We start from the raw sequence: 23,287 nt of genomic DNA, 5'->3' as shown, positions 1-23,287 counted from the left end.
ACCAGTTTGCAGTGGGATCGGGCACTCGCTTCGCTCGTGCACAATCACTTGCTTCTGCACATTGGCAGAAACTTCCTGATGACATCAGGGTCGGTTGGCGGAGCCTCCCCCAATTTTACTACCAGTTTGCAAGAACCGGTCCGAACCGGGGGCAACCCATCATTGACCCCCCCGCCTTCTTTGTGATTCCCAGCTTCTCATCCTATTTGTCCATCAGAGAAGCCAGTGCTTGGTACAGAACAGCTGCTGATATAGCTGAACCAATCTTGGCTCTCAATAATACAAGACCTAGTGGTTGTGGCAGATTCTGTCCTGACTGCTGGACAAACAAGTTTATTATGTGTTAACTGGTCTATCTGGCTCTTTTCTGACTTGTACTACTGAAGCAAAGGACTGGGGACTTTATAGTATCTCATTCATCTCAATATCAAACTCTACTTACTGTGTCTCCTATTTTAAGATTACTGTGATGTGTAAGGTTTATTGGTAACCAAGAAAAAAAATTTAAAAAGTATCTCTGAATACCAAATGAAGCCCAGCTTAATAAATTGGTGAAATAATGACAATGTCTCTACAACATTGCTGAAGTAGAAAGCTCCCTGTTGATTAATTCTGACTGCATCTTTTTACTTGCCCTTTTGAGTTTCTAGCTCTAAGCTTTCCTGGTGGTGTGCCTCGACCTACAACAGTTCATTTAGTGACCGTTCAAAGTTACAACTGCACTGAAAAATGTAACTTATGTCCGTTCTTCACAGTTACATCCCCACGATCACGATCACAAAAATTCAGATGCTTGGCCACTGGTTCATATTTATGACTGTTGCTCTCCTGCTTGGGCGGGGGGGGGGGTTGGACTAAATGACCTACAAAGTCCCTTCCAACTCTGTTAATATGTTGCTTTTTTAAAAAGGGGTCACATGATCTCCTTCTGTGACCTTCTGACAAGCAAAGTCAATGGGGAAGCCAGATTCACTTCACAAACGGGTTACAAATTTATCAACTGCAGTGACTCACTTAACAACTGTGGCAAGGAAAGTCGTAAAATGGAACCAAAGTCAGTTACCAAATTTCTCAGTTAACAGCATAAATTTTGGGCTCAGTTGTGGTCATAGGTTGAGGACTCTCCGTGCTACTAACCAGGTACCACTCGTTGACTAGCCACTCATTGCTCCCATGTAACACCACTCCTGCACAGTCTGCACTGGCTTCCTGTGGTCTTTCGGGTGCACTTTAAGATTTTGGTTACCACCTTTAAAGCGCTCCATGGCTTAGGGCCCGGGTACTTACGGGACCACCTGCTGTTACCTCATGCCTCCCACCGACCTGTACGCTCACATAGAGGGCCTTCTCAGGTGCCGTCCGCCAAACAATGTCGGCTGGTGGCCCCAGGGCAGGGCCTTCTGTTGGAGCCCCTACGCTCTGGAACGAACTTCCCCCTGGTTTACGTCAAGTGCCTGATCTTCGGACTTTTCGCCGTGAGCTGAAAACGCACCTATTTATTCAAGCGGGACTGGCCTAAAAGTTTCATTAAATTTTAATGGGGGTAATTTATATTTTAAAGTTTGTTAAATTGCTTTTTTAAAAAGGGGTCACATGATCTCCTTCTGAGACCTTCTGACAAGCAAAGTCAATGGGGAAGCCAGATTCACTTCACAAACGGGTTACAAATTTATCAACTGCAGTGACTCACTTAACAACTGTGGCAAGGAAAGTCATAAAATGGAACCAAAGTCAGTTACCAAATTTCTCAGTTAACAGCATAAATTTTGGGCTCAGTTGTGGTCATAGGTTGAGGACTCTCCGTGCTACTAACCAGGTACCACTCGTTGACTAGCCACTCATTGCTCCCATGTAACACCACTCCTGCGCAGTCTGCACTGGCTTCCTGTGGTCTTTCGGGTGCACTTTAAGATTTTGGTTACCACCTTTAAAGCGCTCCATGGCTTAGGGCCCGGGTACTTACGGGACCGCCTGCTGTTACCTCATGCCTCCCACCGACCTGTACGCTCACATAGAGAGGGCCTTCTCAGGGTGCCGTCCGCCAAACAATGTCGGCTGGCGGCCCCCAGGGGCAGGGCCTTCTCTGTTGGAGCTCCTACGCTCTGGAACGAACTTCCCCCTGGTTTACGTCAAGTGCCTGATCTTTGGACTTTTCACCATGAGCTGAAAACGCACCTATTTATTCAAGCGGGACTGGCCTAAAAGTTTCATTAAATTTTAATGGGGGTAATTTATATTTTAAGGTTTGTTAAATTGCTTTTAAATTCCGGCCACCTTGTAATATGTTTTGTTTTAATCTTGTTTTAATGTGTATATTGTGGATTTTTTATATGGCTGTACACCGCCCTGAGTCCTTCAGGAGAAGGGCGGTATAAAAATCGAATAAAATAAAATAAAATAAATAAATAAATAAAGGTCTGATTCTGTTTAACTTTTTGAAGCTCAGACATTGAAGTCCTCTTCACTTTTGGTTTCCAGGAGTGGGACATTGGAGCGTGATACCTCTCCTACCAAAATCCTTGAAACTGTTATTCAAATACAGACAAGCTTTATATTTTACTTGCATCGTTTGTGGAGGAAATAACTTTTAATGAAATAACATAAATAATGTTATTGCACCTGTTCACAGAAGGTCTGTAATTTTGTTATTCTGAATTAAAAACTCTCATTCAGGGTTTTGTTTTGTTTTTTTGGCATGCTAGTCCCTGGAAACTTTGAGAACTGTAGCTGCAATGCCTCTAGCCAATATCAAGTAGAAAATGCCTATTTAAGCAAGCAAACAGTATTAGGTAGCCTAAATGTGTTTGCAGGCCTTTGGTTGTCACCAATATTTATGCCAGAATGAGTTGGAATTAAATAAAAACTGAGTGAGTTACCGGACCAGGATAGAGAAGACATACTGCTATATAATCAGATTTATATCATATTAATCCTTGAAACAGGGGGACGCAGTGGCTCAGGGGCTAGGATGTTGAGCTTGTCGATCGAAAGGTCAGCAGCTCAGCGGTTCGAATCCCTAGTGCTGCCGTGTAACGGGGTGAGCTCCCGTTACTTGTCCCAGTTTCTGCCAACCTAGCAGTTTCGAAAGCACGTAAAAATGCTGGTGGGAAGGTAACAGCATTCCGTGCACCTTTGGCATTGAGCCATGCGGGCCACATGACCACGGAGATGTCTTTGGACAGCGCTGGCTCTTCGGCTTTGAAACAGAGATGAGCACCACCCCCTAGAGTTGGCAATGACTAGCATGTATGTGCGAGGGGATCCTTTACCTTTACCTTTACCTAATCCTTGAAATAATTTACTGGGTGTAAGCATTCAACACAGCTCAAGCTATACTAGCCAGCAGGGCTTTCTTAACGCATGGGCCTGCTGGGCCCTTTCCATGGGCCCCACGAGTATAATCCACATTCTAACCTGTGGATGTTAACCCTTCAATGCACCTTGTATCATATAAATACAGCAACATATTTATTACATTTTACTGCATTTTTAAAATTAATATTAACATGCAAATATATATTTAATTTTATTGACCATTTATATTTTTATTCCTGTGAGTGGTTGTTGTAAGAGGTCCCAGTACACTGCTTTGCCTGGCCGGGGGCCCATAATGCTGTTAAGATAGCCCTGCTAACCAGTCAATCAAAAGTTAATATGCACAAAGGGACACCTATAGGAACTGTGTGGGAGGCGAGTAAAGCTTTTATTAGAGGTATATTGATATACTTGGACAATAGGCAGAGGAATAATAAACAAAGGCAGCGTAGGTACTTGGAAGAAGAAATTCAAAAGAAGCAACAGTTATTAATTCAAAACCCACAAGATCACAAACTTAAAGAGGCTATAAAAATATTACAGAGTCAATTTAATATGTTAATGGCAGACCAGGTGGCAACGAATATACAATATGCTAAACATAATACCTTTTGTAATGCAAATAAACCTGGGAGATGGTTGGCATATAACTTAAGGAAAAAACAGAAAGCACGTGTCATACAAAAAATAGAATATAAAGGTAAAGAGATATATCAACAGGATAAAATTAAAAAGGCATTCTCAGAATTTTACACTGCTCTATATGCAAAAGACAAAATATTGAATAGGGACATTTATGATTATTTGAAAGATTATAAGGTTAATATTCTAACATTAGAACAGAGGGAGGAGCTGAATCGGCCGATAGCTACTGGAGAAATAGTGGAGGCAATTAAACAATTAAAAATGGGGAAAACCCCTGGTACAGATGGTCTTACAGCAAGTTATTATAAAAAATTACAGGATGAAATATTAGGCCCACTTAAAAAATTATTTAATCAGATACAACTAGGGAATACCCCCGTCATGGAAAACATCTTTTATTTCACTGATACCAAAAGAGGAGCAAGATTGCTCTAAACCCGGTAACTACAGGCCAATTTCACTTTTAAATAATGATTATAAGATTTTTGTTAAAATAATAGCAAATAGATTAATGTTAGTTTTACAACAAAGAATTCATACTGATCAATCTGGTTTTATAAAAGGGAGGCAGATGAGGAATAATGTTAGACAGATTATTAATATATTGGAATATTTGGAAAAGAAGAATACTTCAGCAGCACTTATTTTTTTGGATGCAGAGAAAGCCTTTGATCGATTACATTGGGATTTTTTATTTAAATTAATAGAGAAAATGCAATTTGGAGATTGTTTTGTTAGAATAATTAAAGCGATTTATGGAGAGCAAACAGCTCAGATTATAATAAATGGTAGTTTGACAGAAGTTATTAAGATTGCGAAAGGAACGAGACAGGGATGTCCCTTATCACCACTATTGTTTGTTTTGACTCTGGAACCATTATTAGATAAAATACGAGAATTAACTAAAATAGAGGGAATTAAGATTAGACAATATGAGTACAAAGTTAGAGCTTTTGCAGATGATGTAGTGGTTACTTTAACAAATCCTATAAATTCAAGTAGATTTTTGTTGGAAGTAATTGATAAATATGGAAAGGTATCAGGATTTAAAATAAATCAGAATAAAACAAAAGTGATAATCAAAAATATGTCTATACAACAGAAACAAAAACTAGAGGAAATGACAGGATTTGAGGTGGTAAAAAAGGTTAAATACTTAGGGGTTTATATTAGCTCATCGAACAAGAAACTTTATAAGAATAATTATGACTTGCTATGGCAAAAAGTTCAGAATGATATGAGTGTCTGGAAAAAATTGCAGTTGTCCCTATTGGGAAGGATTGCGGCTATTAAAATGAATGTGTTACCTAGATTTTGTTTCTGTTCCAGATGATACCAATAATTAAAAAGGATAAAAATTTGGAGATTGGCAGATTGGGATTAATAAATTTATATGGCAGGGTAAAAAGGCGAGGTTAAAATGAAAATAATACAGGACTCACGGAAAGAGGTGGTTTAAAATGCCTAATTTTAAACTATATTATGAAGCAGTAGCCCTTTCAGTAATAAGTGACTGGTTTAATTTAACAGAGGAAAGAATTTTGAATATAGAAGGCTATGACTTGTTATATGGATGGCATGCGTATTTATTTTATGAAAAAAAAGTGGATAGGGCTTTTAAGAATCATGTGTTGAGAAGTGCTCTTTTTGGTCTGGAAAAATATTCTTATAAATTAGATTACAAGATTCCTATATGGGCGAGCCCTAGACATGCAATAGAGAATATAAATATAGAACAGAAACAGGAAATGATTACTTATAAAGAACTTTTGTATGCTGAAGGAGGTAGATTGCAATTAAAATCATTACAGGTATTAAATGAAGAAGGGAGGAATTATACTTGGTTTCAATATGGGCAAATAAGTGCTAGATGGAAACAAGATCAAAAATTGGTATAATGCAAAGGAGGAAAATTGAATAAAGCAAATTAGAAATCAGACCCAGGAGCATATAAAGAGATTGTATAATGTGTTGCTTGAAATAGATTCGGAAAAGGATTTGGTAAAGGACTGTATGATAAAATGGGCACAGAATATTCAGGAACCAATAATGTTGGAAACATGGGAGAAAATCTGGGTTAGAAATGTTAAGTTTACACAAGCACAGAATTTAAGAGAAAATTTTTATAAGATGTTTTATAGATGGCACTTAGATCCCAAAAAATTATCACGTATGTATCCTAATATCCAAGCGAAATGTTGGAGGTGTGATTGTGATGATGCTACATATTTTCATATTTGGTGGACTTGCAAGAAAATTAAGGTCTTTTGGATAAGAATTTGGTGGATTATTCAAAATGTACTGAAGAAGAAGATAAAGTTCCTGCCACAATTTTTCCTTTTGGGAATTATAACGGATTGTACAGGGATTGAGACTAAACTGATTCTGAATTTAATAACAGCAGCAAGACTGTTGATTGGACAATACTGGAAGAAAGAAGAGGTACCTACAATAGAAGAATGGATACTGAAAGTCATTAATTTGGCTGAGATGGCTAAAATCTCAGCTTTTTTAAAAGACAATACGCAGGAAAGATATTTAATTGAATGGAAAAAATGGATTGATTATCTACAAAACAGATATCAGATTAAGAAATATCAGATTGCCTTTGAATAATTAGGAGGTTATTTTATGTAATGGGGAGGGGGTTGGGAGATGAAAAGCTTTGGATGAGGTTAATTGGATTGGAAGGGAAAATTTTATTCTATGTTTGGTTTATGTATAACAATACCTTGTGATTGATCCGGGAAGCTGGGGGGGGGGGAAGTGAGGGGGGAAGAGGGTTTTCTGGGAGGGAGGGGGGGAAAATGTTTTTGTTTTTTTTTAAACTTTTTCAATTAAAAAAAAAAAGTTATTGTTTCATCAGTCCTAGACATGTTGAAGCCAAAAAGTATTAACAGAAACTTGAATTATGCCAGTAAATTGATCAATCTTGTGCATGAACTTGGAGGAATTTTGGCCCATTCCTCTTTAGGCCTTTCCATGTTAGAGTAAACATTTTTTTTTTCATCCTGTGTTTCTTTGCTGACTCTTTATTGGGTCTGTTTTTCATGACTACCTTTTCTTTGAAATGAATTTGTGTGCCTCAGGAATCCTGTGGGTCCTGAGTCAGAGCACTGAGCCACTTAGCCACAGCCTTATCCTGGATTTTAGCAAAACGTATTCTGGGTATTACCTAAACAATTTTTTCCAGATCAAAGTTGGCACTGATTATCTCCTTCAGATTAGCGTGAGAAGCTTCTTAGGGCCTGTACCACTGGTTTGAAGTTTCACTACATTGCTGACTAGATAATCATGAGAAACAATTTGTAAGAGTTATTGCTGGGCTTGGAGAGCTGCAACACCAAGACTTTTTTTTTTTTAAAGTTAGCATTGGTTTTCTCTTTAGTACTTGGACCTCAAGCTCATGCTATCAACTAGCAATAGCAAAAGCACTTAGATATATATATACCACTCCATAGTGCTTTATAGCACTCTCTGAGCGGTTTACAATGTCAGCCTCCCAACAAACGAGGTCTTCATTTTATCAATCTCAGTAGGATGGAAGGCTGAGTCAACCTTGACACCTATCAGGATTGAATTTCAGGCTGTGGGCAGAGTTAGCCTTTACTACATTTTAACCACCAAGCCACCAGGGCTTAAATGATATTGAAAGTTACTATGCAGGCCCCTTAAAATGAAGCGGACAGTTGTGACTACAGGTATCCTAGCTGGTGAAAGAATGAGTTGCGTCCAATCTGATCATCTTTTAAAAGCTACAAGATGCCATGCTAGTATAGAACATATCCTCTTTTAGAATGAATGTAATACTAATCTGCTGTTGCTGTGGTAGATGCACACCAGGTAGGGGCCAACTCAGGGGTGGGTCCCACTTATCTTCACTACCAGTTTGCAACGGGAGAATGCGCACATGCGTGCTCACTTCGCTCATGTGTGGCACTTCTATGCATGATGATGTCCAGGTGGGTAGGCAGAGTCTCCCTCCACCATTAATACCAGTGTGCAAGATCCGGACCTAATTAGTAGCAACTCACCACTGGGCCAACTATTATATGAAAGGATGTATTTCAGGTGCTTGTATTTTTTAATATTTTTTTTATCTAGCCTTTATTATTTCTGTAAGTAATTTATAGTGACAAACATACTTTATGTCAGAGTTCTCCAACCTTTCTGGGTCGACAGCCCAGAGTGGGATGGGAGGCGGGAAAGAGGGGATGATTTTACGGGGAAGGGCAAGCACATGTGTGTGTGCATGCGCACCAGTGCTTGTGACATTTGTGGTGATGCTCTCACGAATGGGGCAGCAAGTGCCCACAACAACACTCACACAAATGGAGCTGTGTGCATGTGTGCAGAGGCACCCACCGGCTGGCCAAGCACGTGGCCCAGTGGCAGTTAAATCGGGCCATATTTAAGTACCCCATGGGCCAGATCTTGTTGTGTCTTGCCCGCCCTCAGAGCAGCCGGGGCCTTCTTACCTGCTCCCGAACACTGAGGAATGTATGCCTCCCGGCCCAAGTCCTGGCTCCATGCCCACACAAACTGCAGAAGAAGGAGCATCTCCCTGCCCCAGCCCTGACTCCATGCCCAGGCAAACGGAGCAGCTAGACCCCTCCCCCTCCTCCACAGCAGGTGAGCCTGAGGAGGGTTTACTCCCAACAACAGCTGATTGGAGTAATCCTCGCATCAGAAGATTGGAGAGGCGGAGGCAACAGAAGGAAGGGAGGGGCAGGCCTTAATGAGTGCTGAGTCATGGAGCCACACCCCATGGCCTATATAAAGGATCTACTTTCTGGCAGTCTCTGAGTCAGGCAAAGTCGAACTTATCTTGCTGAAGTCACTTACTGGTCTCCTGCCTGCTCTGAGGACTTTGCTAGGACTTTGGGCAGAGCTGCAGAGGCAAGCCTGATTCGGATTTCCCTGACCCAGCCGTCAGCGGAGGAGTGGGACACGACAGATCTGGCCTTGAGTTTGACACCCCTGCACTCAGTGGTGAAATCCTCCGTGGTTTGCCACCAGTTTGCTGCATGCGTACTGCGCTCCAAAAGCACGCTGTGCACCGCATGCAGTGCACACCAAACGCATGCTGTGTGTTCTGCATACACAGTGCACACCAAACGCGCACTTCATGCAGAAAAAGGAGGCTTAAGAAGGTAAGTAGATCAGCGAGGGGAAGGAATAGCTATGCCGCATGATTTAAATCGCGCAGCGCAGCTGATCATTGGAAATACCAGTTCGGACAAATCGATAGCATTTTTTTACTACCAGTTTGCTCGAACCAGTAGCTTTTATTATTATCGGTTCACCTGAACTGGTGTATACTGGTAGCATTTCACCCCTGCCTGTACTATAGGATCATTTGAGCCACATCTTTTGTGCCGTAAGCTTTCTGGAGAAAGCTCTTATTTGCCTTCCTGTACCCAAATGACTGCAGCCTGTTGTGTTGTGCGGACAAGTTCATAGAGAATGTTTGTCTGCATATTGCAAGTAGGGTTATCAGAATGGATATGTCACTCAATTCCATAACCAGCTTTAGTATTTCAACTGTGATTTATGGTAATACTTGATTTCTTGCCAAAATAAAACCATCTACCTTTTTTTTAATTATATGATATATTAACTTTGACTGTTGCTCTTATGTATCTCCTATAACGGCTTGGCTGCAATGACCTATAAATTCCTAAAATAAAATAAAATAATTTAATATTATATTATAATTTAATATAATTAACATACTCCTTTAGTCTTTTTTACTTAGCTGGCTCTGTAGAGCATCTTTCTCTTCTATAGAGGAAACCTTGTGGTATTTCCTTCCTTCCTTCCTTCCTTCCTTCCTTCCTTCCTTCCTTCCTTCCTTCCTTCCTTCCTTCCTTCCTTCCTTCCTTCCTTCTTAAATTTATATGCCACCAACCTAGGGGTGAAATGCTACTGGTTCACACCGGTTTGGGTGAACCACTGTAATAAAAACAACTTGTTCGGGCGAATCGGTAGTTAAAAAAAGCTACCAGTTCATCTGAACCGGTATTTCCAATGATTATTATTATTATTATTATTATTGATCATATTTATATACCGCCCTATCTCCCGAAGGACTCAGGGCGGTTTACAGGCACTTAAAAAACACATAAATACAATATAAAAAACAATTAAAAAACTTATTCTAAAAGCCCAATAATTAAAAAATATAAAAAATAAAACCCAATTAAAACCCCATAAATTTAAAATCTAGCTCAGTCCTGCGCAATTAAATAAGTATGTTTTAAGCTCGCAGCGGAAAGTCCGAAGGTCCGGAAGCTGACGGAGTCCGGGGGGTAGTTCGTTCCAGAGGGTGGGAGCCCCCACAGAGAAGGCCCTTCCCCTGGGCATCGCCAGACGACATTGCCTCGCTGACGGCACCCTGAGGAGTCCCTCTCTATGAGAGCGCACGGGTCGGTGAGAGGTATTCGGTAGCAGTAGGCGGTCCCGTAAATAACCCGGCCCTATGCCATGGAGCGCTTTAAAGATGGTCACCAAAACCTTGAAGCGCACCCGAAGGCCACAGGTAGCCAGTGCAGTCTGCGCAGGATAGGTGTTATCACGGGAGCCACGAGGGCTCCTCTATCACCAGCGCGGACTAACTGTAGCCTCCGGATGCCCTTCAAGGGGAGCCCCATGTAGAGAGCATTGCAGTAATCCAGGCGAGACGTCACGAGTGCGTGGTGACCGTGCATAGGCATCCCGGTCCAGAAAGGCGCAACTGGCGCACCAGGCGAACCTGGTAGAACGCTCTCCTGGAGGCGGCCGTCAAATGATCTTCTAGAGACAGCCGTTCATCCAGGAGGGCCTAAGTTGCGCACCCTCTCCGCCGGGGCCAATGACTCGCCACGATGGTCAGCAGCGGTTAGCTGACTGTACCGGGATGCCGGCATCCACAGCCACTCTGTCTTGGAGGATTGAGCTTGAGCCTGTTTCTCCCATCCAGACCCGTCGGCCTCCAGACACCGGGACAGCACTTGATAACCGTTGGGGTGGTCCGGTGTGAAAAAATACAACTGGGTGTCATCCGCGCCAGCTGGTACTTCACGAAACCACTGATGATCTCACCCAGCGGCTTCATGTAGATGTTAAACAGAAGGCGAGAGGATCGACCCCGCGGCACCCCACAAGTGAGGCGCCTCGGGCCGACCTCTGCCCCCTGTCAACACCGACTGCGACCGGTCGGAGAGATAGGAGGAGAACCACCGATGAGCGGTGCCTCCACTCCCAATCCCTCCAACCGCGCAGCAGGATACCATGGTCGATGGTATCGAAAGCCGCTGAGAGGTCTAATAGGACCAGGGCAGAGGAACAACCTATCCCTGGCCCTCCAGAGATCATCCTGCGCGACCAAAGCCGTCTCCGTGCTGTAACCGGGCGGAAACCGGACTGGAGCAGGTCTAGATAGACAGTTTCATCCAGGTGTAAAGGAAACTTTATGTCAGAGTTCTCCAACCTTTCTGGGTCGACAGCCCAGAGTGGGATGGGAGGCGGGAAAGAGGGGATGATTTTACGGGGAAGGGCAAGCACATGTGTGTGTGCATGCGCACCAGTGCTTGTGACATTTGTGGTGATGCTCTCACGAATGGGGCAGCAAGTGCCCACAACAACACTCACACAAATGGAGCTGTGTGTGTGTGCAGAGGCACCCACCGGCTGGCCAAGCACGTGGCCCAGTGGCAGTTAAATCGGGCCATATTTAAGTACCCCATGGGCCAGATCTTGTTGTGTCTTGCCCGCCCTCAGAGCAGCCGGGGCCTTCTTACCTGCTCCCGAACACTGAGGAATGTATGCCTCCCGGCCCAAGTCCTGGCTCCATGCCCACACAAACTGCAGAAGAAGGAGCATCTCCCTGCCCCAGCCCTGACTCCATGCCCAGGCAAACGGAGCAGCTAGACCCCTCCCCCTCCTCCACAGCAGGTGAGCCTGAGGAGGTTTACTCAACAACAGCTGATTGGAGTAATCTCGCATCAGAAGATTGGAGGCGGAGGCAACAGAAGGAAGGAGGGCAGGCCTTAATGAGTGCTGAGTCATGGAGCCACACCCCATGGCCTATATAAAGGATCTACTTTCTGGCAGTCTCTGAGTCAGGCAAAAGTCGAACTTATCTTGCTGAAGTCACTTACTGGTCTCCTGCCTGCTCTGAGGACTTTGCTAGGACTTTGGGCAGAGCTGCAGAGGCAAGCCTGATTCGGATTTCCCTGACCCAGCCGTCAGCGGAGGAGTGGGACACGACAGATCTGGCCTTGAGTTTGACACCCCTGCACTCAGTGGTGAAATCCTCCGTGGTTTGCCACCAGTTTGCTGCATGCGTACTGCGCTCCAAAAGCACGCTGTGCACCCGCATGTGCAGTGCACACCAAATGCATGCTGTGTGTCTGCGCATACACAGTGCACACCAAACGCGCACTTCATGCAGAAAAAGGAGGCTTAAGAAGGTAAGTAGATCAGCGAGGGGAAGGAATAGCTATGCCGCATGATTTAAATCGCGCAGCGCAGCTGATCATTGGAAATACCAGTTCGGACAAATCAATAGCATTCTTTTACTACCAGTTTGCTCGAACCAGTAGCTTTTATTATTATCGGTTCACCTGAACTGGTGTATACTGGTAGCATTTCACCCCTGCCTGTACTATAGGATCATTTGAGCCACATCTTTTGTGCCGTAAGCTTTCTGGAGAAAGCTCTTATTTGCCTTCCTGTACCCAAATGACTGCAGCCTGTTGTGTTGTGCGGACAAGTTCATAGAGAATATTTGTCTGCATATTGCAAGTAGGGTTATCAGAATGGATATGTCACTCAATTCCATAACCAGCTTTACTATTTCAACTGTGATTTATGGTAATACTTGATTTCTTGCCAAAATAAAACCATCTACCTTTTTTTTAAATTATATGATATATTAACTTTGACTGTGCTCTTATGTATCTCCTATAACGGCTTGGCTGCAATGACCTATAAATTCCTAAAATAAAATAAAATAATTTAATATTATATTATAATTTAATATAATTAACATACTCCTTTAGTCTTTTTTACTTAGCTGGCTCTGTAGAGCATCTTTCTCTTCTATAGAGGAAACCTTGTGGTATTTCCTTCCTTCCTTCCTTCCTTCCTTCCTTCCTTCCTTCCTTCCTTCCTTCCTTCCTTCCTTCCTTCCTTCTTAAATTTATATGCCACCAACCTAGGGGTGAAATGCTACTGGTTCACACCGGTTTGGGTGAACCGCTGTAATAAAAACAACTCGTTCGGGCGAATCGGTAGTTAAAAAAAGCTACCGGTTCATCTGAACCGGTATTTCCAATGATCAGCTGTGCAGAGCGATTTATATTCTAAATTGCATGGCACAGCTGTTCCCCCCCTTGCTGTTCTACTTACCTTCTTAAGTTTCCTTTTTCCACATGCAGTGGAAAAAGGTGTGCACTGGTGTGCACTGTGTAAGCACATGTGCAGCATGCGTTTGGCGCGCGGCACACACGTGCGGGCAGCAGACCGTGGATGATTTCATCACTGCACCAATCTCACTAGGCAAATATGACTCTTCCTTTGTTTTAACTCATGCCGAGAAACATGACTCTTGCCTTGACACCATTTAGAATCTTGCTTTGACACCAGCTGTGATCCTCATTGGAGAAGCCCAAATGATGACTTGTTACAAGAATACGTAAAGCACTAAAACAGAATCTGAAATGGTGGCTTGTAATGGTGACACATAATTTGGGCAACAGAATCAGATTGTCGGTTTCTTTAACCTAATCAGTCTAATCTTCCTCAGTTTGCACACTGAATAAATCACCTAGTTACAGTGCAGAATGTGCTAAGAAATGATTTTGTCCTTCTCTTGATTTCTTTTACTGGCACTTAGACTATTTTTTTGCTATATATAAAAAAAATATTGAAAAAGTACTAATCAAAGGCACTTAGAATTTGGCCAAAAAAAGTGTTAAATATATAGCTAATATTAAATGGCCTTGTGCCGCTTCAATATCATTCTCCAAATTTGGAGTTAAGCAAGCATCTAGCATATGTCTCTCTCTAATAGTCATATATTTTATTCTTCAGAGACGCACAGGAATTTTCATGCAAAGGTCAAACAAATGATAACATTTCCTAACTTCAGCATTCAATAAACACAAATATTTAGCCTGCAATGATGACTATAAGTTTGACCAAAATCCATTCAAGTTGTTCCATAAAACATCTGTTCGGACCAAAGTAAACAGTAACAAATGACCGCATGTTTAGAATTAAAGTATGAGTGAAAAAAAAAAAAGTCCTAATCAAGTGGGTCAATTTAAGTTTAAGTAATATCAACCTGAATCTTAATGAAATGTTTCAGTCAATGGAATAAAAACCGTGCTGGATTTAATTGCTCCCACAATGGTGAATCAATGGTGAACCAGTGCAAAGATTACAAACAAAACATTATTAGTATTGCAGTTAGCAATAGATTTATCCTTCGTTGTTGATTCGATGTTGGTTCAGCATCTGAAAGGCCCCAGTTTTGGGTAGAAGACCTTGGAACAAGTGTGTGCTTCATGGAACTGCATGCTAAACTCTAATGTGTGAATAGTTCTCCCCCTAAAACTCTGCTATGTTTACCTGAGGCTCTTAAATCATGAAGGTTGTGATATGGTAAATAAGGTCCAGTTAGCTTAGAGCAGGGGTGTCAAACTGGATTTCTTCAAGAGCTGGATCAGCATTGCAGTTCTCCATGGGCTGGCTGGGGGGGCGGTGTTGTGGTCCACCAGCAACCTGTGGAGCTGGAAACAGAGTCAGACATCGATGAGGCTGGGGAAGGCCTGGATGAGGGCTCTGCGTCAGAGACTGAGGAGGGCCATGTCTATCGGGGAGTGAGGTGTGGACTCCAGAGCCTCCAGAGACTGATAATAGTGAGGCAGAGGAACAGGAGGAGCCTGTTCCTAATGCACGCATGAGAAGAGTTGCCAGAAGGCAAGAGCAGCTCAAGCAAAGAGGATGACTCAGGAGTAGGGCCAAGAGATGATTGGCCCCTCCCATAAGGTTTAAAACAGACCAGCAATGACGTTTGGGTTTTGCTGGAAAACAACATTGGTAGCTTTGTCTTCTTGCATTTATTTATGTATCGGTATCTTCTGAACGTTTGCCAATAAAGGCCTTTGGCAGTTTGCCTAATTGGACCAAGGTTTGCGATAGGACTGAGGAATTTGTGTTGGGAGGAATTTAATTTAATTTAGTTGAACTACGCTGAGAATGAAGTAATTCTCAGCTGTTTGAATAAAGTTTGTTTTTTCACTGAGTTTCCTACTACTACTTAGGCCTGGGTCACAACAGGAGGGAGACGGGACAAACACCTTCTGTAGCACCCTGCCGGCCAAAATGGGGCCCAGGGGGCCCCCGCACGCAGCTCCCCCATGCCCCATTTTCAGCCTGGATGGCCTTCTACAGCACTTTGCTGCCCAAAACGGGGTGCGGGGAGCCATGTGCGCCCCCCCCATGTCCCATTTTGGTTCCCAGAGGCACCACTGGCCAGTCCTTTGCTGTTTCCAGGCTGGCCCCATGAGCCATATTTAAGGGTGGATCTGACCCACAGGCCTTGAGTTTGACACCCCTGGTTTAGAGGGAAAAGAATACATTTTCTTTGATTCACTAGATGCTAAATTGAAATGGGATCAATGCATGTCTCATTTTCAAAAGGACAGGGCAAGGGAGCTGTAAAATACAGGCCGCTCAGCGGTTAGATGTGCAGTGTTCAATTCAACCCCACCTCTACCACCACAATGCTGATCAAGTATCCAATAATTGAATTTCCTCGATGACGGCTTGTTTCATAGATTATATGTGAAATGTGGGTCTTCAATTATTATAAGTTGGCCAAGAAGTCTTTGTTTGGCAACCTTAACAAATTCAACAGTGAAAAGTATAGCTAACATGATTATGCAGTATATGAAACAACTGCAATATTGACTGCTGTAACCCCAGCAAACTGGTTTTCTACTCTAAAACACCTTCGGGTGTTTGAAGTCCATTAAAAACAAGGTTCTGTGTATTTTGTATGGAAAGGATTTCTTTATGGGAAAATAACCCATTTTTATCTGTGATTGATGTTTGTATGTTGGGAATTTATTTCCTTCCTTCCTCCCTTCCTCCTTCCCTCCTTCCTCCTTCCCTCCCTTCTTTTCTTCCTTTTTTCTTCCTTCTTTCCTTCCTTCCTTCCTTCTTCCTTCCTTCCTTCCTTCCTTCCTTTTTTCTTCCTTCTTTCCTTCCTTTCCCCTTCCTTCTTCCCTCCCTTCCTTTCATCCTTTTTTCTTCCTTCTTTCCTTCCTTCCCTCCTTCCTTCTTCCCAGCAAAAGATATAATAAAGATATTAGTTCCTTCATACAATTGTTGATGGAGAAAAAAAATGTGTTGAATAAAGTGATTCTTGATGGAACTGAGGACAAGATTGCAGTTGGTGCTTCAAATATGGGAAGCGATGCTCACACTTCACGGAGAAATGCCTATTATCAGGACCTAATGTAATAGGAGATAATAAAAGACCAGATAATTTGGAGTTCTTTTATGTTCATTTGTTCCCCCATTCAAAATGATTTTGTCTGAGAAAGATGAATTAGAACCTTGCCATTGGAGATTACTGCTATGTTTATGAAGATCTATCTCTTTCTTTCTGTGTACAGCATCTGTCTCTATCTATCTATCTATCTATCTATCTATCTATCTATCTATCTATCTATCTATCTATCTATCTATCTATCATCTATCTATTTATCTATCTATCTATCTATCTATCTATCTATCTATCTATCTATCTATCTATCTATCTATCTATCTATCTATCTATCTATCTATCTATCTATCTATCTATCTATCTATCTATCTATCTAGTTCTATCTATCTAGATCTATCTATCATCTTTCTATCTCTATTATCTATCTATCTATCTATCTATCTTTCTATCTATCTATTGTCTATCTATCTATCATCTATCTACTTATATCTATCTATTATCTCACAGTGCAGGGAAACCAGTGGTGTCCATGACTCCTCTGAGAGAAAACATTTGATACCCCATTTGCAGTCTGAATTGGCAGACTCTAGTAGCATCTTAAGATTCAGGAGTCTGTCATTTCTAATCCTGTCACAAAACCAGCTGGGTTTGAAATAGTCACTTGGATGAGTCATTCACTCTTAAGAAAAAGAAGGCAATAACAAATAATTTCTGAAAATTCCAGAAAACTGCAGGGATTAGTGGTCTCCAGGAGTCAACATTGACTCAAAGGCATGTACACAACACATAAAAAACAACATATTGTGGAATAGGCTGTTGCTTGCTTTGGGTGGGTGAAGAAAATGAGATGCAGAATGTTTTTCACTTGCTTTCAGTTTTGATTAGGAAAGCTTCAAATGAACACTGATGTAAATAATCTGCTGGAGAAGGATTATTTATAAACAAGCCGAGCTGAATGGTAGTACTAACCCATTTGTTTCTTTGTGTATCATCGGCTGTTGAAACTGGTTGGGTTTAATTCATGGGCTGACAAAGGTCAAAGTTATATGAGATTTCAGTTGTTGACTATAAACAGCCCTTGGAGAATTGAATGGTGGTGCTTTTGAAATATTATAATGACCAGAGAACTCAGGTTTCTTTGAGAAGGAACCTCATTAATCATAGTATTTGTTATTACTGTCTTTTTTCCGAACTGGTGGTCTACACCTCCAACCAGTTACATTCTGTCTAGAAATGATCAATGTTATTATGATAGTTGCATTAGCAAGGTAGGCTTTATTTCTGCTTTGTCTTCTGCTTGAGCAAGGGGTTGGACTAGAAGACCTCCAAGGTCCCTTCCAACTCTGTTATTCTGTAAAGCTTGATGCTCAAACCCACTGTTGAAAAGTCCTAAATGAAAATTTGGAATGAATGGATTTTGAATGGAAATTTGAACCTAGGTTTTCTAATTCCATAGTAAGGCTTTAAAATATTGACAACTCAAGGGTGAAAACTGTCTTTTCGTGCCTCTAATAAGGCACTGTATTGAAAAGTACAAAATGTATGTCTGGGCATATTTTGGGGAGCAAAGGATCTGTTATAAAATATATATTTGTAGTTCATGTCTACAATCAAGCAGTTCACCAATAACAACTGACTGATCATAATAACTCACTTGCAATGTCATGGTGACCCTTGCATTGTTAAAGCCCATAAGATGCTAGGTTTTCCATCTGTTGAGTCATGTTAAGCAGGAACAGATTGGTTTGTTCCTATTTAATATGACCCAAAGCAAGGGGAAAAAAAGAACCCAGCAAAATGTGTCTGCTAAGTAGCCATGCACTTAGCCTCCAAATATTCAAGTATTTCTTGCATTAAACTTCCCACTAAAACAGAGAAGTACCACGGTAGATAATAAAGTTATTTCCAAGATACATTTAATTAATGATGAGAAGGACGGAATAGTCAAAGGGAGATTAAATAACAAATGATCTTAATACTTGTTATCTTGCCAGAATAAATATGCTCTGCGGTTCTTGAAGTCATTATGGTCATTCATTCTGGCTGAAGGCCATTTTATAGGCTGTTCATCTTTTACACCTGCAAAAGGTTCTAATAGGATGAAAATGAAATTGAGTTACATTGATTTCAGGCTGTATTTTAAAATGGGCATTATTGCTTTTTCTCTTAATGACAATCTGGTGTGCAGAATAATATTCCAGTAAATATTCTACAGAGCAATTATTGAGTCTGTCATCTGCACCACTGTGACTGTCTGGTTTGGTTTTGCAACCCAACAAGACAGACACAGACTTCAGAGGATAATTAGAACTGCAGAAAAAACAATTGCTACCCACCTGCCTTCCACTGAGGATCTGTATACTGCACGAATCAAAAAAAGGGCTGTGAAAATATTTACAGATCCCTCACATCCTGGACATAAACTGTTTCAACCCCTACCCTCAAAAGGGCACTGCACACCAGAACAACTAGACACAAGGACAGTTTCTTCCCCTTAATAACATCACTCTGCAAAACAAATAATTCCCTCAACACTGTCAAACTATTCACTAAGTCTGCATTACTATTACTATTAATCTTCTCATCGTTCCTATCAACCATCTCCTCCATTTATGACTCTATGACTGTAACTTGTTGCTGTATCTTTACGATTTATATTTATTGTTTCCTAGTATGATTTGATTGCTTATTTGTACCCTACGACTATCATTAAGTGTTGTACCTTATGATTCGTGACGAATGTGTCTTCTTTTTATGTACACTGAGAGCATATGCACCAAAGACAAATTCCTTGTGTGTCCAATCACACTTGGCCAATAAAGAATTCTATCTATCTATCTATCTATCTATCTATCTATCTATCTATCTATCTATCCATCCATCCATCCATCCATCCAGTGGTGGGATTTAAGTAATTTAACAACCGGTTCTCTGCCCTAATGATTTCTTCCAATAACCAGTTTACTAAACTGCTCAGAAAGTTAACAACCGGTTCTCCCGAGGTGGTGCGAACTGGCTGAATCCCACCACTGTATCTATCTATCTATCTATCTATCTATCTATCTATCTATCTATCTATCTATCTATCTATCTATCTATCATCTATCTATCTATCATCTATCATCTATCTATCTATCTATCTATCTATCTATCTATCTATCTATCTATCTATCTATCTATCTATCGTATAGTGAAAATGTCTCTGTCTATTTAGAGCTGGTGTCCTTTTATTCTGTCTGGAAGCTTGGCTAAATTAGGGGAGAACACTTTGACTGAACCATCGTACTGTACTGATAAGTTGCTTATCTTTTCCCTTTTCTATTTTTATTTCATTTTCATTTCACGCTGGCTGTTTTGATGGCGTAACAGCAGAACTAGTCTCAAATGTCCTGGCCTGGCAAAACGGAAGCAAAAATGCTCTAGAACAGATGCCATTTGTCTTGTCTTTGCCCAATTGGAGCAATTGTCACTCAGGGCGGCATAAAGTCAGCCCACAAGCAAAAAGTGTTAAAAACAACCACTACATTTAATAAGCAGCCAGGATTTTGATTTTTTAAAATATATTTTATTTATACATTTTTCTTTAGTAAACATAAAAACTCAATATCAACATGAACAATGTGTTGTCTGGGTAGAGTTAGTTTTGAAAAATAATAATAGTAATAACAATAAGATTCATAGCATTGATAATACTCATTTAATAATAATAGTAATTGCTTATCCATACTAATAAACCTTCCTTGTATAATCATTCTCGTAAACCTTTGAGTTTCTAACTTCTGTTTCTATTAACTAACTATTGATAAAACTAGTCCCATGTTAAAAAATATTCCCGTTCCTTCCTTCTCCTTTATTCTGAGTGTTAATCTATCCATCTCTGCACATTCTAATTTTTTTTAAATTACACTTTCATCTGTAGGATTTCAAATTTATAGTATATCCATCCAGGTATAAACTCCAATCAACGTGGTCCTAATACACAAAAAACGTACCACATTTTTAGTGCCTTTCTAAAGGCCAGCACAGATGGCTCAACAGGATTTACTTCTCTCCCTCTTCCTCCCTCCCTCCCTCCGTCCCTCCCTCCCTCCTTCTCCCTCTCTCTCTCTCTGTCTCTCTCTCTCTCTGGCTTAATATATGCAGGACAAATCTAGGCTCTGACAGTTCGAGTCCTTGCACCATGTGATGGAGTGAGCTCCCATCACTTGCCTCAGCTCTTGCCAACAAAGTAGTTCAAAAGCATGTAAAAAGGCGAGTAGATAAATAGGTCCCACTTTAGTCAGAAGGTAACAGTTTTCCATATTTCACTGTATGCTCTGTGCTGCTGTGTGATGTCATGCTGGCCACAGGACCACGGAATTGTCTTTGGACAGTGCTGGCTCAATGGCTTACAGATATGGAGATGAACACCAGCTCCCCTAAAATTGGAAATGATTAACACAGTAAAATCTGCAGGGACATCTCTACCTTTAGTACCTGAGGTACTAATACCACTCTATAAATCCTTAGTAAGACCACACCTAGAATACTGCATCCAGATTTGGTCACCACACTATAAAGAAAGATGTTGAGACTCTAGAAAAAGTGCAGAGGAGATCAACCAAGATGATTAAGGGACTGGAGGCTAAAGCATATGATGAATGGTTGCAGGAACTGGGCATGGATAGTCTAGTGAAGAGAAGGACCAGGGGAGACATGACAGCAGTGTTCTAATATTTGAGGGGCTGCCACAGAAAGGAACTGGTCAAGCTATTTTCCAAAGCACCCGAAGGTCAGACAAGGAATAATGGATGGAAACTGAACAAGGAGAGATTAAACCTGGAAATAAGGATAAATTTTCTGACAATGAGAGCAATCAGCCAATGGAACAAAGCATGCCTTCAAAAGTTGTGGGAGCTTCATCACTGGAAGCTTTTAAGAAGAGACTGGACTGCCATCTGTCAGAAATAGTGTAGGGTCTCCTGCTTGGGGGCTAGTAGACTAGATGACCTACAAGATCCCTTCCAACTCTATTAATCTGAATCTTTTATATATTACAACCATTGGGGCATTTTTTTCTACGGTATGAGTTGTGTCCTGAATAAGTTTGCATTAGCTTGCTTTGCATCTCATTGATTTGGTGGAAGAGCAAAGTATGTGCATATGGGGCTTGTTTCCTCTTCAAATTGATGGGATTCAGGAGTTGTTCCTCTTGGCTGGATGATACTGCAGTTCTGAGCATCTATTAAAGCTGTGCTTCAGATAACTTCATTGCACTGCATTTTTTTCTTTTTTTCTTGCAGGTCAACATAATTATCTATGTGCAGGGCGGAATGACTGCATAGTGGATAAGATTCGTCGAAAGAACTGCCCTGCGTGTCGCTTGAGGAAGTGCTGCCAAGCTGGCATGATACTTGGAGGTAGGCACTTGGAAACTTTTTTTTAATATTAATTTTATTGATCTTCTATTAATTACATTTCTTAGTAAACACTGTGTTGTCTGGGTATTTAATTTGCTTAGCAATACAATTTCCATTCTTAATCCCCACCCTTTTCCCCCCAACCACTGATAAAATAAGTTCCATTTTAATAATATTGTATCTTCTTTCTGTTTGATTTTCAGTGTAAGACTATCCATTTCTCCACAATCTAGTATCTTCTTAATTATCTCTTTATCTTGCAGTGTTTCTTCCTTTTTCCAATATTGTGCGAAGATAATCCTCACTGCTAAGACATGTAATATAAAATACATACTTTTTTAATCAAAATTTTCTCATATTATCCCTAATAAAAACAGGGGTAAAATAAAATCTAGATGTTTCTCTATTATCTTTTCTAGCCATCTATGTATTTTTGCCTAAAATTGTTTTGCTTTAACACAAGTCCACCACATAGGATAAAATGTGCTTTTTTTATTATTACATTTCCAACATTTGGAAAAAAAACTAGGTATTTTTAATTACATTTCCAAAATTTGCTAGACATATTTTTAAACATTTTAATAATAATAATAATATCAGAATTGGAAGGGACCTTGGAGGTCTTCTAGTCCAACCCCCTGCCCAGGCAGGAAACCCTACACCATTTCAGACAAATGGCTATCCAACATTTTCTTAAATACTTCCAGTGTTGGAGCATTCACAACTTCTGCAGGCAAGTTGTTCCACTTATTGGTTGTTCTAACTGTCAGGAAATTTCTCCTTAGTTCTAGTTTATTTTAGCTAACCTAGCAGGTGGTAAATGCAATCTATAAAGCATTTTATATAAATTTTCTTTCTAAGAAATTGCCATTGTTAATCTGCAGTTCCTTTCTCATAGATTTTGCCGTCTCTTTAGTTCTATGTTATAGCCAAAGTTTTTTTCCCCATTGTACCACTGTGTCTTTTACTTGTTCATCCTCCATTTTTAAATTTAGTAAGAAGTTCTATACCTTCTTAATTAGGTTTTTCATCAGAGTTCAACAGTGTCTTATCAAAAAGTGTTTGTCCTTGGCACTTGGAAACTTTTGATTCATGGAACAAGATCCTCACAAATACCTCTTGGACTGAAGGCACCACTTAACAGGATCAGAATACTTGGGCTAGAACCCTTTAGGTCTTGCTGGATGACCCATTCTATTGTCTCTAACTCTTAGTTCTTGTGATTCACTTGAATCTTGTGGGATACAGGTAGTCATCAATTTACTTGGGCACTCTGTAACAAAATGAAATTCAATGGTGAAAAAAGTAAGGTTCTGCATTTAGACAATAAAAACAAAATGCACAGGTACAGTATATGTGGTACCTTGCTCAATAGTAGTAACTGTGAAAGGGATCTTGGAGTCCTAGTGGACAACCATTTAGATAT

At 40.8% G+C, this 23,287-nt stretch overlaps 1 protein-coding gene across 1 annotated transcript in view; it reads left to right on the top strand.

Moving 5' to 3' along the window:
* PGR (progesterone receptor) overlaps window positions 1–23,287 on the top strand; it is a 99,653-nt gene that overhangs the window by 19,876 nt on the left and 56,490 nt on the right. Inside the window, exon 3 of the mRNA XM_058186323.1 lies at window positions 21,745–21,861. Coding sequence (XP_058042306.1) covers window positions 21,745–21,861 — 117 coding nt within the window. The remainder of the gene's footprint in view (window positions 1–21,744; window positions 21,862–23,287) is intronic.

The sequence above is a fragment of the Ahaetulla prasina genome, chromosome 5, assembly GCF_028640845.1.
Source record: "Ahaetulla prasina isolate Xishuangbanna chromosome 5, ASM2864084v1, whole genome shotgun sequence".
NCBI lineage: Eukaryota > Metazoa > Chordata > Lepidosauria > Squamata > Colubridae > Ahaetulla > Ahaetulla prasina.
Note: the sequence above shows the minus strand (reverse complement) of the source record. Positions and strands in the feature narration are given on the sequence as shown.